This window comes from Tachyglossus aculeatus, chromosome 8 (genome assembly GCF_015852505.1).
Source record: "Tachyglossus aculeatus isolate mTacAcu1 chromosome 8, mTacAcu1.pri, whole genome shotgun sequence".
Taxonomy (NCBI): Eukaryota; Metazoa; Chordata; class Mammalia; order Monotremata; family Tachyglossidae; genus Tachyglossus; species Tachyglossus aculeatus.
The window spans coordinates 1,341,047-1,363,418 of NC_052073.1; the positions used below are offsets into that span (position 1 = coordinate 1,341,047).

The 22,372-nt window shown below is 50.2% G+C and overlaps 1 protein-coding gene across 2 annotated transcripts in view; it reads right to left on the reverse strand.

The window, feature by feature from the left end:
• FRMD5 (FERM domain containing 5) overlaps nucleotides 1-22,372 on the reverse strand; it is a 131,543-nt gene that overhangs the window by 21,483 nt on the left and 87,688 nt on the right. For both annotated transcript variants that reach the window (XM_038750709.1, XM_038750708.1), the window contains exons 2-4: nucleotides 2,771-2,875; nucleotides 1,207-1,249; nucleotides 562-640 (exon numbers count right to left, since the gene is read on the reverse strand). In XM_038750709.1, the coding sequence (XP_038606637.1) occupies nucleotides 562-640; nucleotides 1,207-1,249; nucleotides 2,771-2,875 (227 nt within the window). The remainder of the gene's footprint in view (nucleotides 1-561; nucleotides 641-1,206; nucleotides 1,250-2,770; nucleotides 2,876-22,372) is intronic.

Here is a 22,372-nt window from a genome sequence, read left to right on the forward strand (position 1 = left end):
GTCCTCAAGAAATACCACTGATTTATTGATTGATTATCACCATGGCGTTAAAACGCTACCTATCTGTCAAGGGATGTGCTAAGCACTGGGGTAGACAGGAGATCATTAGACTGGACAGAGTCCCTGTCCCACAAGCAGGGCTCAGAGTTTATGAGCCCCCCTTTTAGACTGTGAGCCCACTGTTGGGTAGGGACTGTCTCTATATGTTGCCAATTTGTACTTCCCAAGCGCTTAGTACAGTGCTCTGCACATAGTAAGCGCTCAATAAATATGATTGATGATGATGATGATGATGAGGGAGGGAGAGCAGGGATGGTATCCCCACTTCATAATTGAGGAAACCGAAGCCTGGAGATGTCATGCGTCCTGTCTGAAGGCACACAGCAGGATGGACTAGAACCTGGGCCTCCCACCTCTCCTGTTTCCACTAGGCTGCCCTGCCTCCTTAGTTGTCCAGAATACCCACCCATGGGACTGGTCTGCCTCTGCCACCCCAGAGCCACCTGCTATCTTCTGCTGCACAACTTCCTATGGGGGCCGGCCGGGACCATTGGGCCTCACCTGGTGATTTCCTCTCTGAGGGCCGCGGGGTCCGCGGGGTAAAACTTCACCCGGAAACACATGGTGAACGGCGGCTGGGCTGCGGGCGGCAAAACGGGGGTGGGGAAGAGGACAGGGTCAGGGACCGAAGCCAAGGGGGGAGAGGGGGGTCCCTCTCCACGCTGTGAGGGACAGCAAAACGCAGGCTTCGAGGGTTGCACATGCCTGCAAACGTACCTGCACAGATACACGCAAGCCTTCCCCTGGAGTTCCTCCCTGTGAGCATTTCGGCCACCCTTCATCGTCATCATCAATCGTATTTATTGAGTGCTTACTGTGTGCAGAGCACTGTACTAAGCGCTTGGGAAGTACAAATTGGCAACCCTTCCTGCTGGCTGCCCTCTCCAATGCCCCCCTGCCCCGGAGGGGGCCCGCCTGGCTGGGCCCAGGCACAAAGACCACCAACCTCCCTTGCTCTCGCTCGCAGGGCTCTGCCCGACACTTACTGTTGTGTCATCTCCACCCAGGGACAACAGGAAACAGCATGCCTCCATCCGCCTCCCCCCGGGCCTGGCCTCCTGGGCTGCAGGCACTTTGGAAGCCCAAGGGCAGGGGCCACACCGCTGCCCAGCTGGGGGTAGGGGCGAGACCCGGGGCCGTACTTACAGCGGATCTGCTTCACCACGGACTTGGTGAACTCCAGCCAGTGCTGAAACGGAGAGGGCACAACGAAGACGACAACCGTGAGGGACGGCCAGCGGCGGCGGGCAGCGAGGCCGCGGCAGTCGAGACCAAGGTCGTTCGTTCGGCCCCGCTCGTTCAGACCAGAACGATGGGCTGGTTGGCCGGGCCGGGCAGGAGGCTGGGGTTGGCTCCGGGTGGTTACCGGATTGCCCCTGTAGGCTCCTGAACCCCCTTGTAAATGTCCGAACGTTTGTTTCCAGCCAAAGACTGGACAGGAGGGGAGGAGGCGGACTGAGCACCCTCACCCTGGGAGGGTGATGCCCCCGACGCTAGGGACCGGGGCCACCGCGGGGCACCCCTGGCTACATCTGGGGGCCTCTGCCCACCCACAAGGAGATCTTTCTGGCGGGACAAAGGAGCCCTGTCCTGGGCCGGGCTGGCCCCGGCAATAGGATTTATCCCGGGCCTCCCTGCCCGCTTGCCGGGGGCCATGGGATCAGCACGGGCACCCATTCTTGTTTTCCCAGCCTGGAATCTTCAAAAGAAAAAGCCCCGCTGGACGGCATCTGCAGAGCGAGGTGAGGGTCGGTCGGCCCTTCCCCTGGCACGGCGGCGGCTGTGTACCGCTGGGCCCATCTGCCTGGCGCCTGCGGCCTGCCAGGGGGTGGAGGGACACTGCCCGTGGAGGCCTGTGGCCTGTCCTGGAAATCAGTGGTCAGCCAGCAGCGTGACTAAATGCGCTCGCCATGCACCTCCCTGGGCTTTTCTCCCTCACTCCTGCCCCTCGCCCTCCTGTGGGACAGAAATAGTGGCCGCTTCCTGCGGGTGGGACCGCCACACCCCTCCCGGAGAGGGAAGCCGGAGGGGCTGCGTTTTTTTGTGTGCTCGGAGAATGGCTTCATTAAGGGAATCAAATCCAGGAGAACCTGGCACAGGTGCCAAAGTTGGGCAGTACTGATTTCTCCTGGAAATAGTCCCTGGCCGGGGGCGGGGAGTGGGGGGATAGAGAAAGGGCGAATGGTGAAGGGGAATACTTGTGGGCTGCTAAATCTCCAGAAAGGAAACTTTCAGATCCTAATCCAACCTTCGGCAAAGGTCGGCTAACTCAGGCCTGGGGTTGATGCTGGGCTCTGCACACCCGCCTGCCCCCAACCCAGGCCTTCCCCTCTCACCAGAGGGAGACTGGCAGAGACAAAGAGAATGAGACAAAGAGAGGGTGAGACAGACAGAGGGAGAGCAAGATAGAGGAGAGAGTGTCAGAGACAGTGACACAGAGACAGCAAATGAGACGGCAGAACGAGTGAGAGAGCGAGTGAGATAGGGAGGGACAGAGGCAAGAGACAGAGTGAGCGAGACCGAGACAGCATGAGTGAGATAGGGAGAGACAGAGACAAGAGACAGAGTGAGCGAGACCCGAGTGAGACAGTGAGATACAGACAGAAAAAATGAGAGACACAGAGAGGGACAGAGAGAGTGAGACAACGGGACAGAGTGAGAGGGAGAGAGAGAGAGAGAGAGAGAGAGAGTGGGGGCAGCTGCTGCTCACCCGCTGCTTGTCCGGATCCACAAAGCGAATTCCAAAATAGTCTTTCTCCAACAGGTTCAGGTGGTGACAGAGAAGGTCAAACAGGTACTGGCCCTTGGCATCTCTCTGCAAAGCAAGGACCGGTCCCTGAACCTCGGGCGGGTGGGTGGGCAGGAGGGCGAGCAGGGAGAGAGGTCCACCCCTTCGTGGCGGGACATCACGGGTCCTCAAGACTAATAATAATTATGGTATCATCTGTTAAGCGCTTACTATGTGCCAAGAACTGTTCCAAGCACTGGAGTAGATACAAGGTAATCAGGTTGTCCCACGTGCGGCTCCCGGTTTTAATTCCCATTTTACAGGTGGAGTGACTGAGGCACAGAGAAGTTGAGTGACTTGCCCAAGGTCACACAGCAGGCAAGTGGCAGGGCCGGGATTAGAACCCACGTCCTGTGCCGCTCAAGGCCGTGCTCTTGCCACTAGGCCATATTGCTTGACTACCCAGGTTGAGAAGCAGTGTGGCCCAGTGGAAAGCACCCGAGACTGGAAGTCAGAGGACCTACGTTCCAATCCCAGCTCTGCCACTTAATAATAATAATAATGATAGTATTTATTAAGTGCTTACTATGTGCAAAGCACTGTTCCAAGCACCGGGGAGGTTACAAGGTGATCAGGTTGTCCCACGGGGGACTCACAGTCTTAATCCCCATTTTACAGATGAGGTAACTGAGGCCCAGAGAAGTGAAGTGACTTGCCCCAAGTCACACAGCTGGCAATTGGTAGAGCCGGGATTTGAACCCATGACCTCTGACTCCAAAGCCCAGGCTCTTTCCACTGAGCCACTTGACTTCTGTATGACCTTGGGCAACTCACTTATCGTCTCTCAGCTTCAGTTTCCTCCTCTGTAAAATGGGTCTGAAAACCCACCCCCGCCACCGACTTTCCCCTTAATAATAGTGATGATGGTATTTGTTAAACGCTTACTACGTGCAAAGCACTGTTCTAAGCGCTGGGGGGATACAAGGTGATCAGGTTGTCCCACGTGGGGCTCACAGTCGTAATTCCCATTTTACAGATGAGGGAACAGGGAAGTTACGAAGTTAGAGAAGCAGCGTGGCTCAGTGGGAAGAGCATGGGCTTTGGAGCCAGAAGTCACGAGTTCGAACCCCGGCTCTGCCAATTCATTCATTCAATCGTATTTATTGAGCGCTTACTGTGTGCAGAGCACTGTACTACGCGCTTGGGAAGTACAAGTTTGATTGTCCCCCTGTTGGGTAGGGACTGTCTCTATATGTTGCCATCTTGTACTTCCCAAGTGTTTAGTACAGTGCTCTGCACACAGTAAGCGCTCAATAAATACGATTGATTGATCGTCAGTTTTGTGACTTTGGGCAAGTCACTTAATTTCTCTGGGCCTCAGTTCCCTCATCTGTAAAATGGGGATTACGACTGTGAGCCCCCCGCGGGACCACCTGATCACCTTGTAACCTCCCCAGCGCTTAGAACAGTGCTTTGCACCTAGTAAGCACTTAATAAATGCCATCATTATTATTATTGTTATTAAGTGACTTGCCCAAAGTCACACAGCGGATAATAAATCAATCAATCAATCAATCGTATTTATTGAGCGCTTACTGTGTGCAGAGCACTGTACTAAGCGCTTGGGAAGTACAAGTTGGCAACATATAGAGACAGTCCCTACCCAACAGCGGGCTCACAGTCTAGAAGGGGGAGACAGAGAACAAAACCAAACACACTAACAAAATGAAATAAATAGAATAGATATGTACAAGTAAAATAAATAGAGTAATAAATATGTACAAACATATATCCATATATACAGGTGCTGTGGGGAAGGGAAGGAGGTAAGATGAGGGGGATGGAGAGGGGGATGAGGAGGGGAGAGGAAGGAAGGGGCTCAGTCTGGGAAGGCCTTCTGGAGGAGGTGAGCTCTCAGTAGGGCCTTGAATAAGTGGCGGAGCCGGGATTAGAACCCTTGACCTCTGACTCCCAAGCCCGGGCTCTTTCCACTGAGCCACGCTGCTTCTGTGCCCCTTCCACACCACGACTCCCCTCCGAGGCGAGGTGAAGGCCTGGGCGGATCAGGTGCTACCCCGGGCCGGCCACGTCGACGCTGTTGTCGCCCGGCAGCGGCTGTGGTTCCCTCTGCCATCGCTCATCATCATCATCATCATCATCATCAATCATATTTATTTATTAATCACTCATCCACCCAAGGGGCAGCTTGCGCCCACAGAGCCCCGCGGGTTCTGCCCTCGGCGCCGGGACGTGGCAGGAAGCGGGGGCCAGTCAGGTTCCTGGGGCTGAGCCACGGGGGCCACCGACCCCGCAGGGTGAGTGACCGTGGGGCAACCCCAGCTGTCGCCATGGTAACCAAACTCACGCCGGGAAGGACAACTTATGTTGCCAACTTGGACTTCCCAAGTGCTTAGTACAGTGCTCTGCACACAGTAAGCGCTCAATAAATATGATTGATTGATTGATTAATTGATTACAAGGCCTGTGGAGAACAGACCCCAGGGCTGTGCCAGGACTCCGGATGGCAAGGCCCTGCTACCCATCAGTAGTCAGAGGTCATGGGTTCAAATCCCGGCTCTGTCAACTGTGTGACTTTGGGCAGGTCACTTAATAATAATAATAATAATAATAATGGCATTTATTAAGCGCTTACTATGTGCAAAGCACTGTTCTAAGTGCTACAGGTTACAAGGTGATCAGGTTGTCCCACTGGGGGGGCTCACAGTGTTTACAGATGAGGGAACTGAGGCCCAGAGAAGTGAAGTGCCTTGCCCAAAGTCACCCAGCTGACAATTGGCGGAGCCGGGATTCAAACCCATGAATTCTGACTCCAAAGCCCGGGCTCTTTCCACTGAGCCACACTTCACTTCTCCGTGCCTCAGTTCCCTCACCTGTAAAATGGGGATTAAGACTGCAAGCCCTATGTGGGATAGAAACTATGTCTAGAAGCAGAGTGGCTTAGTGGATAGAGCATGGACCTGGGCATCGGAGACCTGGGTTCTAATCTTGGCTCTGCCACATAATAATAATAATAATAATGATGGTATTTGTTAAGCGCTTACTATGTGCAAAACACTGTTCTAAGCGCTGGGGAGGTTACAAGGTGATCAGGTTGTCCCACAGGGGGCCTACAGTCTCAATCCCCATTTTACAGATGAGGTAACTGAGGCTCAGAGAAGTTGAGTGACTTGCACAAAGTCACACAGCTAACAGTTGGCGGAGCCGGACCTCTGACTCCAAAGTCCGTGCTCTTTCCACCGAGCCACGCTGCTTCTCCTAGCACCTTAGTACAGTACAGCACATGTCTGCTGTGTGACCCTGAGCAAGTCACTTCACTTCTCTGGGCCTCAGTTACCTTATCTGTAAAATGGGGATAAGAGTGTGAGCCCCACAGGGGACAACCTGACAATCTTGTATCTACACGAGCACTGAGAACAATTCTGGGCACATAGTAAGCGCTTAACCTGATAATCTTGTATCTACGCCAGCACTTAGAACACTTCTGGGCACATAGTAAGCGCTTAACAAATGCCATTCTTCTTCTTCTTATTATTATTGGCTGGGATCTTCAGTTCCCTCCCTCCCTCCCGAGGCTCTGTAGTGGCCACCTCGATGGCCACGCCAGGGAGCCGAGGGACGCACAGCTCAACTTGGTGACACCACTCTGCTCTCACCACGAGCCCAGCCACCGAGGGCTGGCATCCAAGACTCCCGCCCGAGGGAGGCCAAGGCGTGGAGCCAGCTACACACTCCCTTGAGCGTGTGTAGAGAAGCAGTGTAGCCTAGTGGAAAGAGCTAGGGTTCGGAATCAATCAATCAATCGTATTTACTGAGCGCTTACTGTGTGCGGAGCACTGGACTAGGCGCTTGGGAAGTCCAAGTTGGCAACATCTAGAGACGGTCCCTACCCAACAGCGGGCTCACAGTCTAGAAGGGGGAGACAGAGAACAAAACCAAACATATTAACGAGACAAAATAAATAGAATAGATATGTACAAGTAAAATAAACAGAGTAATAAATATGTACAAACATATATTCATATATACAGGTGCTGTGGGGAAGGGAAGGAGGTGGGGCGGGGAAGCTTATGTCAAAATGTGAGGCCTCAGACTGCACTAGAAAGTGACGGTGAGGCAAACCTTACCAGCACGTCTTAGAGAGCAAGTGTAGCTATTCATAATAATAATAAATAATGATGGTATTTGTTAAGCGCTTACTATGTGCAAAGCACTGTTCTAAGTACTGGGGAGGTTCCCTTCTAGACTGTGAGCCCGCTGTTGGGTAGGGACCATCTCTATATGTTGCCAACCTGTACTTCCCAAGCGCTTAGTACAGTGATGATGATGACGGCATTTCTTAAGCGCTTACTATGTGCAAAGCGGAAGTGAGAGGACCTGAGTTCTAACCCCTTCTCTTGCCACTTTGGCTGCTGTATGACCATGGGCAAGTCATTCGTTTGCTCTATGCCTCAGTTTCCTCATTTGTAAAATGGGGATTTAATGCCTGTTTTTTTTTTTAAATGGCATTTATTAAGCACTTACTATGTGCAAAGCACTGTTCTAAGCGCTGGAGAGGTTATAAGGTGATCAGGTTGTCCCACGTGGGGCTCACGGTCTTAATCCCCATTTCACAGGTGAGGGAACTAAGTCACACAGCTGGCAATTGGCAGAGCCGGGATTTGAACCCCTGACCTCTGACTCCAAAGCCCGGGCTCTTTCCACTGAGCCACGCTGCTTCTCCGCTGCTTCCTTGGACTCCTCAAACTGGTAGGAAGCGGGGACAAGAGCTAGAAGCCTGCCATCCCGCTTCAGCCTGTGAATTTCTCGAAGGCAAGGCCCGTGCCCACCCTCGGACTCTTTCCAAGAGCTCGGATGAGCCCGGGCTGATCAGTCCCCAGGCCGGCGCTGTTAAGGATGAGGCCAATAACGGACCTGGGAGCTCTGGGCCACTGCGGACTGGAGAATCTGGCCCCCGGAGGTTTGAGCCGCTTGTATCCGCTCTGCTTTTAATTTTTAATGATCTGGTTTGTTTATCTCACACTTCATCTTCAAAGAACTTGACAAACATGAACTAATTACTCCTCATGACCCCTCTGGGAGGCAGGTAAAGTGCTTTCAAGCCTCACCTCTGCACTAAATGGTTTTCGGAAGGACTCCGGCTGTGAGAACCAGCGTGGGCAACACAGGCAGGGTGAAAGTCATCTGACTCGGTCACCAGTCAATCGGCGGGTGAGTGGCCAGCCCACCTGGCCAGTGGGGTCCGGCCTGGAAATCTCTCCATGGGGACAGGCCAGGGGCTTAGAGAGAATCGCTGACAATTAAAACCTAATCTCTCTTGAGCCTCTCCCCTCTCCAGCCCATACTTCACTCTGCTGCCCGGATCTTTTTTTCTGATTCATTTTTCTGCCACGTCCCCCCACTCCTCAGAAATCTCCAGTGGCTGCCCATCCATCTTCGCATTAAGCAGAAACTCCTCATCGGCAACAAGATGCTCGATCGGCCTTCTCCCCCTACTTATCCTCGCTCTTCTCCCACTTCAACCCAGCCAGCACACTTTGTTCCTCTAAAACCAGCCTACTCATTATGCCTCACCCTTGTCTCTCTCGCCACTGACCCCGTGCTCACGACCTCCCTCCTGTCCGGACTTTCTTCCCCTTTCATATCCGACAGCCCCCATTCTCCCCCCCTTCAAAGCGCTACTAAAAATCACATCTACTCCAGGAAGTCTTCCCTGATTAATCTCTCGACTCCCCAACTGATTTCCCTTCCTAGTGGGTCACCCTTGTTGACTCTTTTCCCCCCTTAAACATTTGGGTGCTCACTGCCACAGCACTTTAGCAGATCTCACAAGAAGCAACTTGGCCTAGTGGAGAAAGCCCGGGCCTGGAAATCGGAGGACCTGGGTTCCAATTTTGGCTCAGCCACGGACCTGCTGAGTGACCTTGGGCAAGTCAGTTCACTTCTCTGTGCCTCAGTTCCCTCAACTGCAAATGGGGATTCCATACCTGCCCTCCCTCCCACTCAAGACTTGTGAGCCCCATGTGGGACCTGATTATCCTGTATCTACCCGAGCGCTTAGTACAATGCTTGGCACATAATAAGAGTGTAACGAACACCATTATTACTGTATCTTTACACTTGGTTCCTTCCCCCACCTGCAATTTAATGCCCATCTTCTTGGATAAAATGTAAGCTCCTCGAAGGCAGGAATTGTGTCTGCTTTCTCCCTAGCACTTAGAACAATGTCCTGAGCACAGTAAGTGCTCAATAAATATCACTGGTTGACTCCACTTGTGCCTCTGGCACTTAGAACAGTCCTCTGCTGCCTTGGGACCCCATGCCCCCTCACCTTTTAAAAACCTTTGCTCCCACCCACTCTCATCGCCTCTCTTACTATACTTTCACTCTCGCTCTCCCCCTAAAGTCATTTCAAAGGTCTGGCAAAGAAAATCTCTGAGCTGGCCATCACTATTCCCCCGTATATATGTGGTGCTATATACTGCACGACTGCTGGTGAGCGATGCACTGTACTGAGCCCTTGGGAAGTGCCTTAGAAACCCGGGACACGTTCCCTGCCTGCGAGGAGTTTCCACTCTAAGGGGGAAGACAGGAAGATTTTTAGCCGGCTCGGTTCAGTCGGGTCGCTTTAACCACGGTAGCCGGGTCCTCACTTCACCGTCCAAGCTGTACAGCAACGCCAGCCCCCTCCCGGACCCCGGGTGGACCACCAGACCCCGCAGAGAGGGCTGATTTTTCCACACCTGACGTGCCGGTTCTCTCTGTCCAAAGGAGCCCCGATATTTGCTGAACGCTTCCGCTCAAAATCACAGACACCTGCAACCCTCCTCCTAACCCAGTGCCGTAGTTTGACGTCAGTGCCAGGAAAGGATCTCATCTTCGATCTTTCCGAGCTGAATTAAACATTTTAAGTCCTTTGCCGCAATCTGTCATTGGGGATTGCTCTGGGGTCTGGACATTTCTCAGTTCCGGGGAAATGTAAATTGAAGGATTTGGCACAAGATGAAGGCAGAGAGCGTAAGATGGAGAATGCAGAGGGCAGGGACTGGGGTAGCCCAGAGTTTCCAGAGCCACGCGAGGGGGCCACCCTTCTTCCCACCCTCTCTGCCGTTAGATCTCGGCTCTCCCCAGTGAGCATCTCCCTTTATTTTTATTTTGTGGTATTTGTTAGGCTCTTACTAGGTGCCAACAACTATACTAGGCACCCCTCACTACCTCAGCCACTGGCTGAGAGACATCCACCGGTGGGGGAGGGGGGAAGGGGCCTGCAATTCCAACGCCCTGCTCCACTGTTTTCCCAGCTTTGTCTGGATGCCGAAGGTATAGGCCAGAGGTTAGGATCATCATCATCATCAATCATATTTATTGAGCGCTTACTATGTGCAGAGCACTGTACTAAGCGCTTGGGAAGTACAAATTGGCAACATATAGAGACAGCCCCTACCCAACAGTGGGCTCACAGTCTAAAAGGGGAGACAGAGAACAAAACCAAACATACTAACAAAATAAAATAAATAGAATAGATATGTACAAGTAAAATAGAGTAATAAATATGTACAAACATATACATATATACATATATGTACATATATATACACATATATACATACACACACACACACATATATACATATATACATATGTGCAGAGCACTGGACTAAGCACTTGGGAAGTCCAAGTTGGCAACATATAGAGACGGTCCCTACCCAACAGTGGGCTCACAGTCAAGATCTCAAAATTCAATCTTTTTCCTACAGGATCTTTCACCACAAATTCGGCATCCGAAGCTGCTTTCTTTTTCACCTGTACAGAGCAACCTTCTCCCCCAGAAAAATCCTTCGTGGCTTTCTTCTCAACAATCGGCTCTGTGAATTATGTATTTTTCCTGACTTGAGCGCTTCCTGTGTGCAGAACACTGGACCAAGCACTTGGACTTCCCGAGCGCTCAGTCCAGTGCTCTGCACACAGTACACGCTAAATTGCAGGCTGGGAGGCAGAAATCTGGGATCTGAGGGTTCCCTCAGATTTGGTGTTGGATCAAGCACAGAGGGGGCAGGAAGGCGCCCTCCGACCTGGGGAGGACACAGAGGTAACAGGTAGGGGGGCATGACCTATCTGCCCTCCCCCATGTCCCCAGGCAGCCCGGAAGGTCAAGAGGCTCCACAGCCCCCCAAAGAGCCCACCCTTCCTCCCGCTCTCTGGGCCGTTAGATCTTGGCTCTCCCCAACGAGCATCCCCTTTATTTTCATTTTCTCTGCGGCATTTGTTAAGCACTTACTATGTGCCAAGCACTGTACTGAGCACTGGGGTAGATACAAGATAATCAGGCAGGGTACAGTCCCTGTTCCACGTGGGGCTCACAGTCTAAGTAGGAGGAGGATTTAATCTCCATTTTACAGATGAGGAAACAGAGGCACAGAGCTGGAAACTGGCCTTTCCGAGGTCACGCAGGAGGTAAGCGGTGCCCAAGTCCTCCAATTCCCAGGCCCAGGCTTTCTCCACAAGACCGCGCTACTTTTCATCATCATCATCAATCGTATTTATTGAGCACTTACTATGTGCAGAGCACTGGACTAAGCGCTTGGGAAGTACAAACTGGCAACATATAGAGACAGTCCCTACCCAACAGTGGGCTCACAGTCTAAAAGGGGGAGACAGAGAACAAAACCAAACATACTAACAAAATAAAATAAATAGAATAGATACGTACAAATAAAATAAATAAATAAATAGAGTAAAAGATATGTACAAACATATATACAGGGCGGAGCACTGCACTAAGCTCTGGGGGAAGAATACACACGTGAAATCATTGCGGGTCCTAAGGATACTCAAGCTGTTCAGCCTCATCTTCACCCTCTGGTAAATCCACCAATCAATCAATGCTATTCACTGAGCGCTTACTGTGGAATCACCTTGAAATATGAAGGCCAAGCATCCCGTCCTCCCCAATCCGAGAAGCCCCCCCGAGTCAGAGGACCTTTGAAAAAGGTTCCCGTGGTCAAGTCGATCAAGCACGGAATGAGGGGTCGGAGGACCAAGGCTGAACGCCGGCTCTGCCGCTGACCTGCTGTGTGATTTCTAGCGAGTCACCTAACCTCTCTGGGCCCAGGTTTCTCCTTCTAAATATGAAGACAAACATCCCTGGTTCTATCGGCAACTAAGACACGATGTGCCGCCCTGGGAGAAATGTTTAAATTTTAAAATAACTACATTTGAGGGGATTTTACTCTGGACATGAAAGTGGTTTAGGGTCCTGAAGAGGCAAAGAGCTATGTCATCCCAACAAACACAGTCAGTCAATCATATTAATTGAGCATATACTATGCTCATATATACTATGTATATATACTATGTATATGGAGCATATACTCCAGGAGGCCTTCCCAGACTGAGCCCCTTCCTTCCTCTCCCCCTCGTCCCCCTCTCCATACCCCCCATCTTACCTCCTTCCCTTCCCCACAGCACCTGTATATATGTATATATGTTTGTACATATTTTTTACTCTATTTATTTATTTATTTATTTTATTTGTACATATCTATTCTATTTATTTTATTTTGTTAGTATGTTTGGTTTTGTTCTCTGTCTCCCCCTTTTAGACTGTGAGCCCACTGTTGGGTAGGGACTGTCTCCATATGTTGCCAATTTGTACTTCCCAAGCGCTTAGTACAGTGCTCTGCACATAGTAAGCGCTCAATAAATACGATTGATGATGATGATGATGATGTGCATTCATTCATTCATTCAATTGTATTTATTGAGCGCTTATTGTTTGCAGAACACTGTACTAAGCGCTTGGACTGTGAGCCCCCCATGGGACAACCTGATCACCTTGTAACCTCCCCAGCGCTTAGAACAGTGCCTTGCACATAGTAAGCGCTTAATAAATGCCATTATTACTATTATTATTATTACAAGTCGGCAACAGTTGAGCGCTTACTGTGTGCACAGCACTGTACTAAGCGCTTGGGAAGTCCAAGTTGGCAACATCTAGAGCCGGTCCCTACCCGACAGCGGGCTCACAGTCTAGGAGGGGGAGATGGACGACAAAACAAAACATGTTAACAAAATAAAATCAATAGAATAAATTTGTACAAATAAAATAAAATAAATTTGATCGCCTTGTAACCTCCCCAGCGCTTAGAACAGTGCATTGCACGTAGTAAGCGCTTAATAAATGCCATTATTATTATTAAAAATAAATCTGATCATCTTGTGACCTCCCCAGTGCTTAGAACAGGGCGTTGCACATGGTAAGCGTTTAAGAGCGCTGTACTACATGCTTGGAAGAGTAGAACATAACAACAGACACATCCATTGCCCACAATGAGTTTACAGTCTAGAGGACTGTAAGCTTGTCTACAGTTCTACAAATGAGGACGAATTGGGGGGTATGGATCCAAACCTGCCCAGCGCTTAGTACAGTGTCTGGCACATAGTAAGCACTTAAAAAAATATCATGATTATTAAAACAATCAGTCAGAAAAAGGGGTGGTAGGGAGGGGAGACTCCCTCTGTGATCACAAGCTCCCCTAATACTTTAAGCACAAACCAGTCAGAGCCCCCCAAAAGATCTACTTCTCTACTTCTGCTCATTCTTTATCGATTCGCGAATCTAGAAGGAGGGTCGACGCCTTTTCCACAACATTATAAACCTTTCAGAAGGGCAATTACTCCTGAAAAATAACAAGATGTTTCAAGTGACTCTTGGATCCTTAATCTGGGAATTAGAGTTTCTAATTTTAAAATTTCAATCCACGCCTCGGGTTTTAGAGTCCTCTCATGGGGTGAGGTGGAAAACCCGGCCTGGAAGCCGGCTCGCCAGAGAGAGTTCTCGTTCTCGGGGCCTTAACCAAGCTGGCTTCGTTGGGAGCGAGAGCGGCTGGGGCCGGGGTGAAAAATTTTGGCAGAACAAATTTTCCCCCGTTTTGCTTCAGAAATGGTTATACATTTCTTAATTATTCCTTTTTTAGTTTTAGGGCTATTTGATTACTTACTTCTCCTAGCCCAACAATTCCCTAACGTTTCGAAAGGCAAAAAGCCAATGGATCTACCACACAAGAGAAATCAGAAGTCCAATAACTAAGGAGCGAATGTTTTTAATGCAGAATTCCCAGGTTCTGCAATCTGCTCATTATATAAATAAAGCGTGAAGTAGAAGGGTGAAACCAAAACCATTCTGCTCCAACTTCTCTAGAATCAGAGCTGACCACTTTCTGCTCCAACGTCTCCAGAATTAGGGCTGCTTTCTGCTCCAACATCTCCAGAATCAGAGTGGCTTTCTGCTCCAACTTCTCTAGAATCAGAGCCGACCACTCTCTGCTCCAACTTCTCCAGAATCAGAGCTGTCTTTCTGTTCCAGCTCCTCCAGAATCAGAGATGCTTTTCTGCTCCAGCTCCTCCAGAATCAGAGCTGACTGCTTTTCTGCTCCACCTTCTCTAGAATCAGAGCCGCCCAACCGTCTTCCACTCCAACTTCTCCAGAATCGGAGCTGACCCGTCGCTTTCCGCTCCGACTTTTCCCATCCTAGTTTAGAACCCGAAAGTTCGACTCCGGAGCCTTCCTCGGGACACAGAAAAATGGCCTGAACTTTCCCACAGGCTTATTAACGACCTACCAATTTGACGGTCAATCTCCATTTGATTTAGTACCCTGCTCCATCCCAGCTGGGCTCCCAAATGGCAAAAAGTTCCCAACTCTTGGCTCACCCAGAACAAGGGTCCTTCTTTCTTCCCTTGGTGCTTGAAGGCAGGGAGCAGAGACCCAAACTCTGCCCCCAACATCCCTCTCCTCTCCCCTCCCGCTCAAATCATCCGCTCCCAAGACATCCAGAACCTACTGTGGATATGGCACTTCCCAAGCGCTTAGTAAAATGCTCTGCACACAGTAAGCGCTCAATAAATACGATTGAATGAATGAATGAATATGGTGAATCGGGGATCAGGGGAGGGGCTTGGAGGCAGGTACCACATCACCCCACATCCCGCCTTCCAGCCCCACAGCAGTTATGTACATGCTTGTCATTTATTTATTCATTCATATTAATGCCTGTCTTCCCCCTTCAGACTTTAAGCTCGTTGTGGGCAGGGAAGCTGTCTGTTTATTGTTCCATTGCACTCTCCCAAGCGCTTAATACAGTGCTTTGTCCACAGTAAGTGCTCAATAAATGTGATTGAATGAACGAACAATGGCTCTCCCTTCCTTTGAAGCCTTGGGAGAAGCAGCGTGGCTCAGTGGAAAGAGCGCGGGCTTAAAACTGTAAGCCCCCCCGTGGGACAACCTGATTACCTTGTAACCGCCCCAGCGCTTAGAACAGTGCTTTGCACATAGTAAGTGCTTAACAAATACCATTATTATTATTATTATTATTATGTGGTGAGTCGGAGATCAGGGGAGGGGTTTGGAGGCAGGTACCACAACACCCCACATCCTGCCTTCCAGCCCCACAGCAGTTATGTACACGCTTGTCATTTATTTATTCGTTCATATTAATGCCTGTCTCCCCCCTCCAGACTTTAAGCTCGTTGTGGGCAGGGAAGCTGTCTGTTTATTGTTCCATTGCACTCTCCCAAGCGCTTAATACAGTGCTTTGCCCACAGTAAGTGCTCAATAAATGTGACTGAATGAACGAACAATGGCTCTCCCTTCCTTCGAAGACTTGGGAGAAGCAGCGTGGCTCAGTGGAAAGAGCGCGGGCTTTGGAGTCAGAGGTCGTGGGTTCAAATCCCGGCTCCGCCACTTGTCAGCTGTGTGACTTTGGGCAAGTCACTTCACTTCTCTGGGCCTCAGTTCTATCATCTGTAAAATGGGGATGAAGACTGTGAGCCCCACATGGGACAACCTGATTACCTTGTATCTACCCCAGTGTTTGGCACATAGTAAGCGCTCAACAAATACCAACATTATTATTATTACAGAAGGCACATCTCCTCCACGAGGGCTTCCCTGATTAAGCCCTCCTTTCCTCTTCTCCCACTCCCGTCTGCATCGCCTTGACTTGCTTCCTTTATTCATCCTCCCTCCCAGCCCCATAGCACTTATGTCCATATCTGTAATTTTATTTCTTTATATTGTCTATCCCCCCCCAGTCTGTAAGCTCATTATGGGCAGGGTATGTGTATGTTATAGTGTACTCTCCTAAGTGCTTAGTACAGTGCTTTGCACACAGTAAGCGCTCAGTAGGAACGGGGTGTTCTGGTGGACAGAGCACGGGCCTGGGACTTCTAGTCCTGACTCCGCCACTCGTCTGCTGTGTGACCTTGGGTGAGTCACTTCGCTTCTCTGCGTCTCAGTGACCTCGACTTAAAATGGGGATTATAATAATGGCATTTATTAAGCGCTTACTATGTGCAAAGCACTGTTCTAAGCGCTGAGGAGGTTACAAGGTGATCAGGTTGTCCCTCGGGGGGCTCACAGTCTTAATCCCCATTTTACAGATGAGGTAACTGAGGCACAGAGAAGTGAAGTGACTTGCCCAAAGTCACACAGCTGACAGTTGGAGGAGCCGAGGTTTGAACCCATGACCTCTGACTCCAAAGCCCGGGCTCTTTCCACTGAGCCACCCTGCCTCCATGCCTCCACAGATTAAGACTGTGAGCCTTATGCGGGGCAAGGCCTGTGTCCAACCTGATTATCTTGTATTTTGCCCAGCGCTTAGAACAGTGCCTGGCACATAGTAAGTGCTTAATACCATAAACAATAAATAGAATTGACTGTAACCTCGTTGTGGGCAGGGACTGTGTCTGTTTTTGCATTATACTTAGCCAAGAGCTCAGTACAACGCTCTGCCCACCGTAAGCACTCAATAATAATAATAATAATGATGGCATTTATTAAGTGCTTATTATGTGCAAAGCACCGTTCTAAGCGCAGGGGAGGTTACAAGGTGATCAGGTTGTCCCACGGGGGGGCTCACAGTCTTCATCCCCATTTACAGATGAGGTAACTGAGGCCCAGAGAAGTGAAGCGACTTGCCCAAAGTCACAGAGCTGACAATTGGCGGAGCTGGGATTTGAACCCATGACCTCTGACGCCAAAGCCCGGGCTCTTTCCACTGAGCCACGCTGCTTCTCTAGTTTCCTGCGATCCAGGTGCCCTCCGATGCACATAGAGCTGTGGGCGCTTCCGCGCCCGGCTCCGGGTCCTCATCATCATCATCAATCGTACTTATTGAGCGCTTACTGTGTGCCGAGCACTGTACTAAGCGCTTGGGAAGTCCAAGTTGGCAACATATAGAGACGGTCCCTACCCAACAGTGGGCTCACAGTCTAAAAGGTCCTGGCACCGAGCCACCAGGCTCCCGGCGTGGCACAGCCCAACGCCCTCCGATGAGTCACAGCCAGCGGCGAGGGCCGTGCAGGGCCTGCCAAAATGATGAATTTCCCGGCCTCCAATATTCATAAGGGGCTAAATAAGGAGCTCTTTAGGGTTTGAAATAAGACAAAAGAGGTTTTTGATCTGAAAAATGAATCAGACAGAATCCCGGGTGGGTTCAACCCGGGTCCGTGGAAAGCAGGGAAATCAAGGGAGAACGATGGTGTTGGCCAAGGTGTTGTGTTTGGATGTCGTCATCATCATCATCAATCGTATTAATTGAGCGCTTACTGTGTGCAGAGCACTGGACTAAGCGCTTGGGAAGTCCAAGTTGGCAACATAGAGAGACGGTCTCTACCCAACAGTGGGCTCACAGTCTAAAAGGGGGAGACAGAGAACAAAACCAAACATACTAACAAAATAAAATAAATAGAATAGATATGTACAAGTAAAATAAATAGAGTAACAAATATGTACAAACATACAGGTGCTGTGGGGAAGGGAAGGATGTATTTATTATTCTATTTATTTTATTTGTACATATTTATTCTATTTATTTTATTTTGTTAATATGTTTTGTTTTGTTGTCTGTCTCCCCTTTCTAGACTGTGAGCCCACTGTTGGGTAGGGATCGTCTCTAGGTGTTGCCAACTTGGACTTCCCAAGCGCTTAGTACAGTGCTCTGCACACAGTAAGCGCTCAATAAATACGATCGAATGAATGGAATCATCGTGATATTTGTTTAAGCGCCTATTATGTGCCAGGCACTCTACTAGGCGCTGGGGTGGATAGAGAAGCAGCGTGGCTCAGTGGAAAGAGCCCGGGCTTTGGAGTCAAGAGGTCACGGGTTCGAATCCCGGCTCTGCCAACTGTGTGACTTTGGGCAAGTCACTTCTCTGTGCCTCAGTTCCCTCACCTGTAAAATGGGGATTAAGACTGTGAGCCCCACGTGGGACAACCTGATCACCTTGTATCCCCCCCAGCGCTTAGAACAGTGCTTTGCACATAGTAAGCGCTTAATAAATGCCATCATTATTATTATTATTGAGTGCTGTGAACAGTACTTTGCACATAGTAAGCGCTTAATAAATGCCATTATTATTATTATTACAAGCAAATCGGGTTGGACCCAGTCCCTGTCCTATGTGGGGTTTGTAGTTTCAATCCCCATTTTTACAGATGAGGTAACTGAGAAGGGAAACGACTTGCCCAAGGCCACACAGCAGATGAGTGGGAGAGCCGGGATTAGAACCCATGACCTTCTGTCTTCCAGGCCCACGCTCTTCCCATTATGTCATGCTGCTTGGCGGCGGCAGGGTGGCTGGAGAACTGCCGTCCGTCCGTCTGCCTGTTTGCTTGGGAGACGACCCCGGTGGCCCTTGAATCCTCTAGGCCCGGCTTCCCACCCTTGCTGCGAAGCAGCGTGGCTCGGTGGAAAGAGCCCGGGCTTTGGAGTCCGAGGTCATGGGTTCGAATCCCGACTCCACCACATGTCTGCTGTGTGACCTTGGGCAAGTCACTTAACTTCTCTGAGCCTCAGTTCCCTCACCTGTAAAATGGGGAATAAGACTGTGAGCCCCACGTGGGACAACCTGATCACCTCGTATCCCCCCCAGCGCTTAGAACAGTGCTCTGCACATAGTAAGCGCTAAACAAATGCCATCATTATTATTATTATTATTGCTGGACTTCTGTTCCGCTGGCGTGGCCGGGCAGGCGGCAAGGGACCCCAGGGACCCCCACCTCCTCTCCGGAGGAGCCATTCCTCTGGCAGCGAGAGCGAGGCTGACGACGTCCTCCCGGCTGGTTTTCCGGGCACTGCTTCCAGGGGCAGGAATGGTCCCAAGCGGAGGGATAATAATAATAATAATTTTGGTATTTGTTAAGTGCTCATTATGTGCAAAGCACTGTTCTAAGCGCTGGGGGGGGGATACAAGGTGATCAGGTTCTCCCATGTGGGGTTCACAATCTTAATCCCCATTTTAATAATAATAATAATGATGGCATTTATTAAGCGCTTACTATGCGCAAAGCACTGTTCTAAGCGCTGGGGGGGGATACAAGGTGATCAGTTTGTCCCACGGGGGGCTCACAGTTTTTAATCCCCATTTTACAGATGAGGTAACTGAGGCCCAGAGAAGTGAAGTGACTTACCCCAAGTCACACAGCTGACAATTGGTGGAGCTGGGATTTGAACCCACGACCTCTGACTCCAAAGCCCGGGCTCTTTCCACTGAGCCACGCTGCTTCCTAATAATAATGGCATTTATTAAGCACTTACTATGTGCAAAGCACTGTTCTAAGCTCTGGGGAGTTTACAAGGTGATCAGGTTGTCCTATGTGGGGTTCACAAGCTTAATCCCCATTTTACAGATGAGGTAACTGAGGCGCAGAGAAGTGAAGTGACTTGCTCAAAGTCACCCAGCTGACAAGTGGCGGAGCCGGGATTTGAACCCGGGACCCCTGGCTCCAAAGCCTGTGCTCTTTCCACTGAGTCACAACCGACAGTCAGTCAACAGCATTTATCGAGAGCTCACTTTGTGCAGAGCGTTGAACTGAGGACTTGGGAGACTATGCTCGGGATAATAGACATGATTCCTGCCCTCATTCATTCATTCAATCGTATTTACTGAGCGCTTACTGTGTGCAGAGCACTGGACTAAGCGCTTGGGAAGTATAAGTTGGCAACATATAGAGACAGTCCCTACCCAACAGTGGGCTCACAGTCTAAAAGGGGGAGACTGAGGCTAAATTACAGGTCTGGGGGCAGCAATTGGGTATAAACGTATCTACGGAAGTGCAGGGGTTGGGCGATGACGACAGTAGGACCCAGGTGCTCAGGTGACCCAAAAAGTCCTGAAGTGGCGGGTGTACGGAAAAAGGTTGGGAGGAAGGGAGATTAATCAGGGAAGCCTCCTGGAGGAGATGGGATTTGAGGGTGGGAAGCTTTTAGCATCACTCACCATGAGGGAAGGGGCCGGGGCAGCTGTGTGGAGAGCCATTTCCTCTCCTCGGCGGGCCCACCGAAGCCCTCTCTTTTCTCCCGTGGACTACCCTTCTACCGCATGAAAATGCCCATTTTTAGAAACCAATCAGTGGTTTGCAAAAAACTTGAAGTTGCTGCAATTTCTCCCCTGAAATTTCCATTTCCCCTTTACCTAAGGCGTCACTGGCCTGGATTCAAGTGATTTTCTTCCTTAACCCCTTTCCTGCCTTTAGAGAGAGCGCCGTGCCCAGCTCTCCAGACATCTCCAGACAGAGAAGCAGTCGTGGCTCAGTGGAAAGAGCCCGGGCTTGGGAGTCAGAGGTCATGGGTTCAAATTCCGGCTCCGCCACTTGTCAGCTGTGTGACTTTGGGCAACTTCTCTATGCCTCAGTTCCCTCATCTGTAAAATGGGGATGGAGACTGTGAGCCCCCCGTGGGACAACCTGATCACCCTGTATCCTCCCCAGCGCTTAGAACAGTGCTTGCACATAGGAAGTGCTTATCAATCAATCAATCAATCAATCAATCAATCATATTTATTGAGCGCTTACTGTGTGCAGAGCACTGTACTAAGCGCTTGGGAAGTACAAGTTGGCAACATATAGAGACAGTCCCTACCCAACAGTGGGCTCACAGTCTAAAAGAGTGGGCTCACAGTCTAAAAATCTTAACAAATGCCATCACTCTCTTCTGTCCCATAACACTACCTCATATCCAGACAATTATTTCCCCCTCTTCATAGCCTTTTTGAAGGCACGGCTCCTCCAAGAAGCCTTCCCTCTTGCCAACTTGCACTTCCCAAGCGCTTAGTACAGTGCTCTGCACACAGTAAGCACTCAATAAATACGATTGATTGATTGATCCCCTGCCTGAGCCCTCATCTTCTCTTTTCCCGCTCCCTTCTGCATCACCCTGACTTGCTCCCTTTATTGATCCTCCTCCCAGCCCCACAGGACTTAAGTATCTATCCGTAATCTATTTATTTATATTAATGTCTGTCTCACCCTCTAGAACGTAAGCTCGTTCTGGGCAGGGAATATTTCTGTTATACCGTGCTCTCCCAAGCACTTAGTAACATGCTCTGCACACAGTAAGGGCTCAATAAATATGACTGACTGACTGACTACCTCTTTTCCCTGGAGAGCCATTCTTGGTCTGGACCATCTGGAGGGGGTGGAAAGAAGGAGGAGGAGGAGGAAGAGGGGGAATGGGGTTTGTGCCCTGTCACCCACCACACTCTATTTATTTAGTTATTTTACTTGTACATATCTATTCTACTTATTTTATTTTGTCAGTATGTTTGGTTTTGTTCTCTGTCTCCCCCTTTTAGACTGTGAGCCCACTGTTGGGTAGGGACTGTCTCTATATGTTGCCAATTTGGACTTCCCAAGCGCTTAGTACAGTGCTCAGCACATAGTAAGCGCTCAATAAATACGATTGATGATGATGACGATGATAACTGGTTCATTTCCCTGGTCTACAACGAGAACCTAGAGCAGAGGAACGATGACTGGGCCTCCCCGGGCACAGGCCTGGTTTTGCCTCTGGGGTCAGCCTTCCGGGAGCCCCGAAGGACCCGGCCCAGCCTCCATTTCCAAGACTGCATCTTGCCCGGCCCCACGCTCATCACCAATCGTATTTATTGAGCGCTTACTGTGTGCAGAGCACTGTACTAAGCGCTTGGGAAGTCCAAGTTGGCAACATATAGAGACAGCCCCTACCCAACAGTGGGCTCACAGTCTAACACAGTCTCCCACGCTCGCCGCTAAGCTTCTCCGAGTCAGGCTCTCCACAGAAATCCACTTCCCTGCCCGGGCGGTTTCAGCTCCAGACGATTCCAGAGTTTGAACCCCACCCAATCTTGTCGGAGAAAGCCGAGTCTCGGTCCCGATCCATCCCGCGATGGGATGGGGGGCAGAGGAAAGAGGTGCCACGTACCAGATGCCTCAGCTGACTCAGTTACCCTCCCCTCTCTCCGCTGACCTCTGAGGGAGTCCCGGCTCGCCGATCCCGTGGCAGGCCCCTTGGTTGGGATCACACTGACAACTGCCCCTTCCTTCCTCTCCCCCTCGTCCCCCTCTCCATCCCCCCATCTTACCTCCTTCCCTTCCCCACAGCACCTGTATAGATGTATATATGTTTGTACATATTTATTACTCTATTTATTTATTTTACTTGTACATATCTGTTCTATTTCTTTTATTTTGTTAGTATGTTTGGTTTTGTTCTCTGTCTCCCCCTTTTAGACTGTGAGCCCACTGCT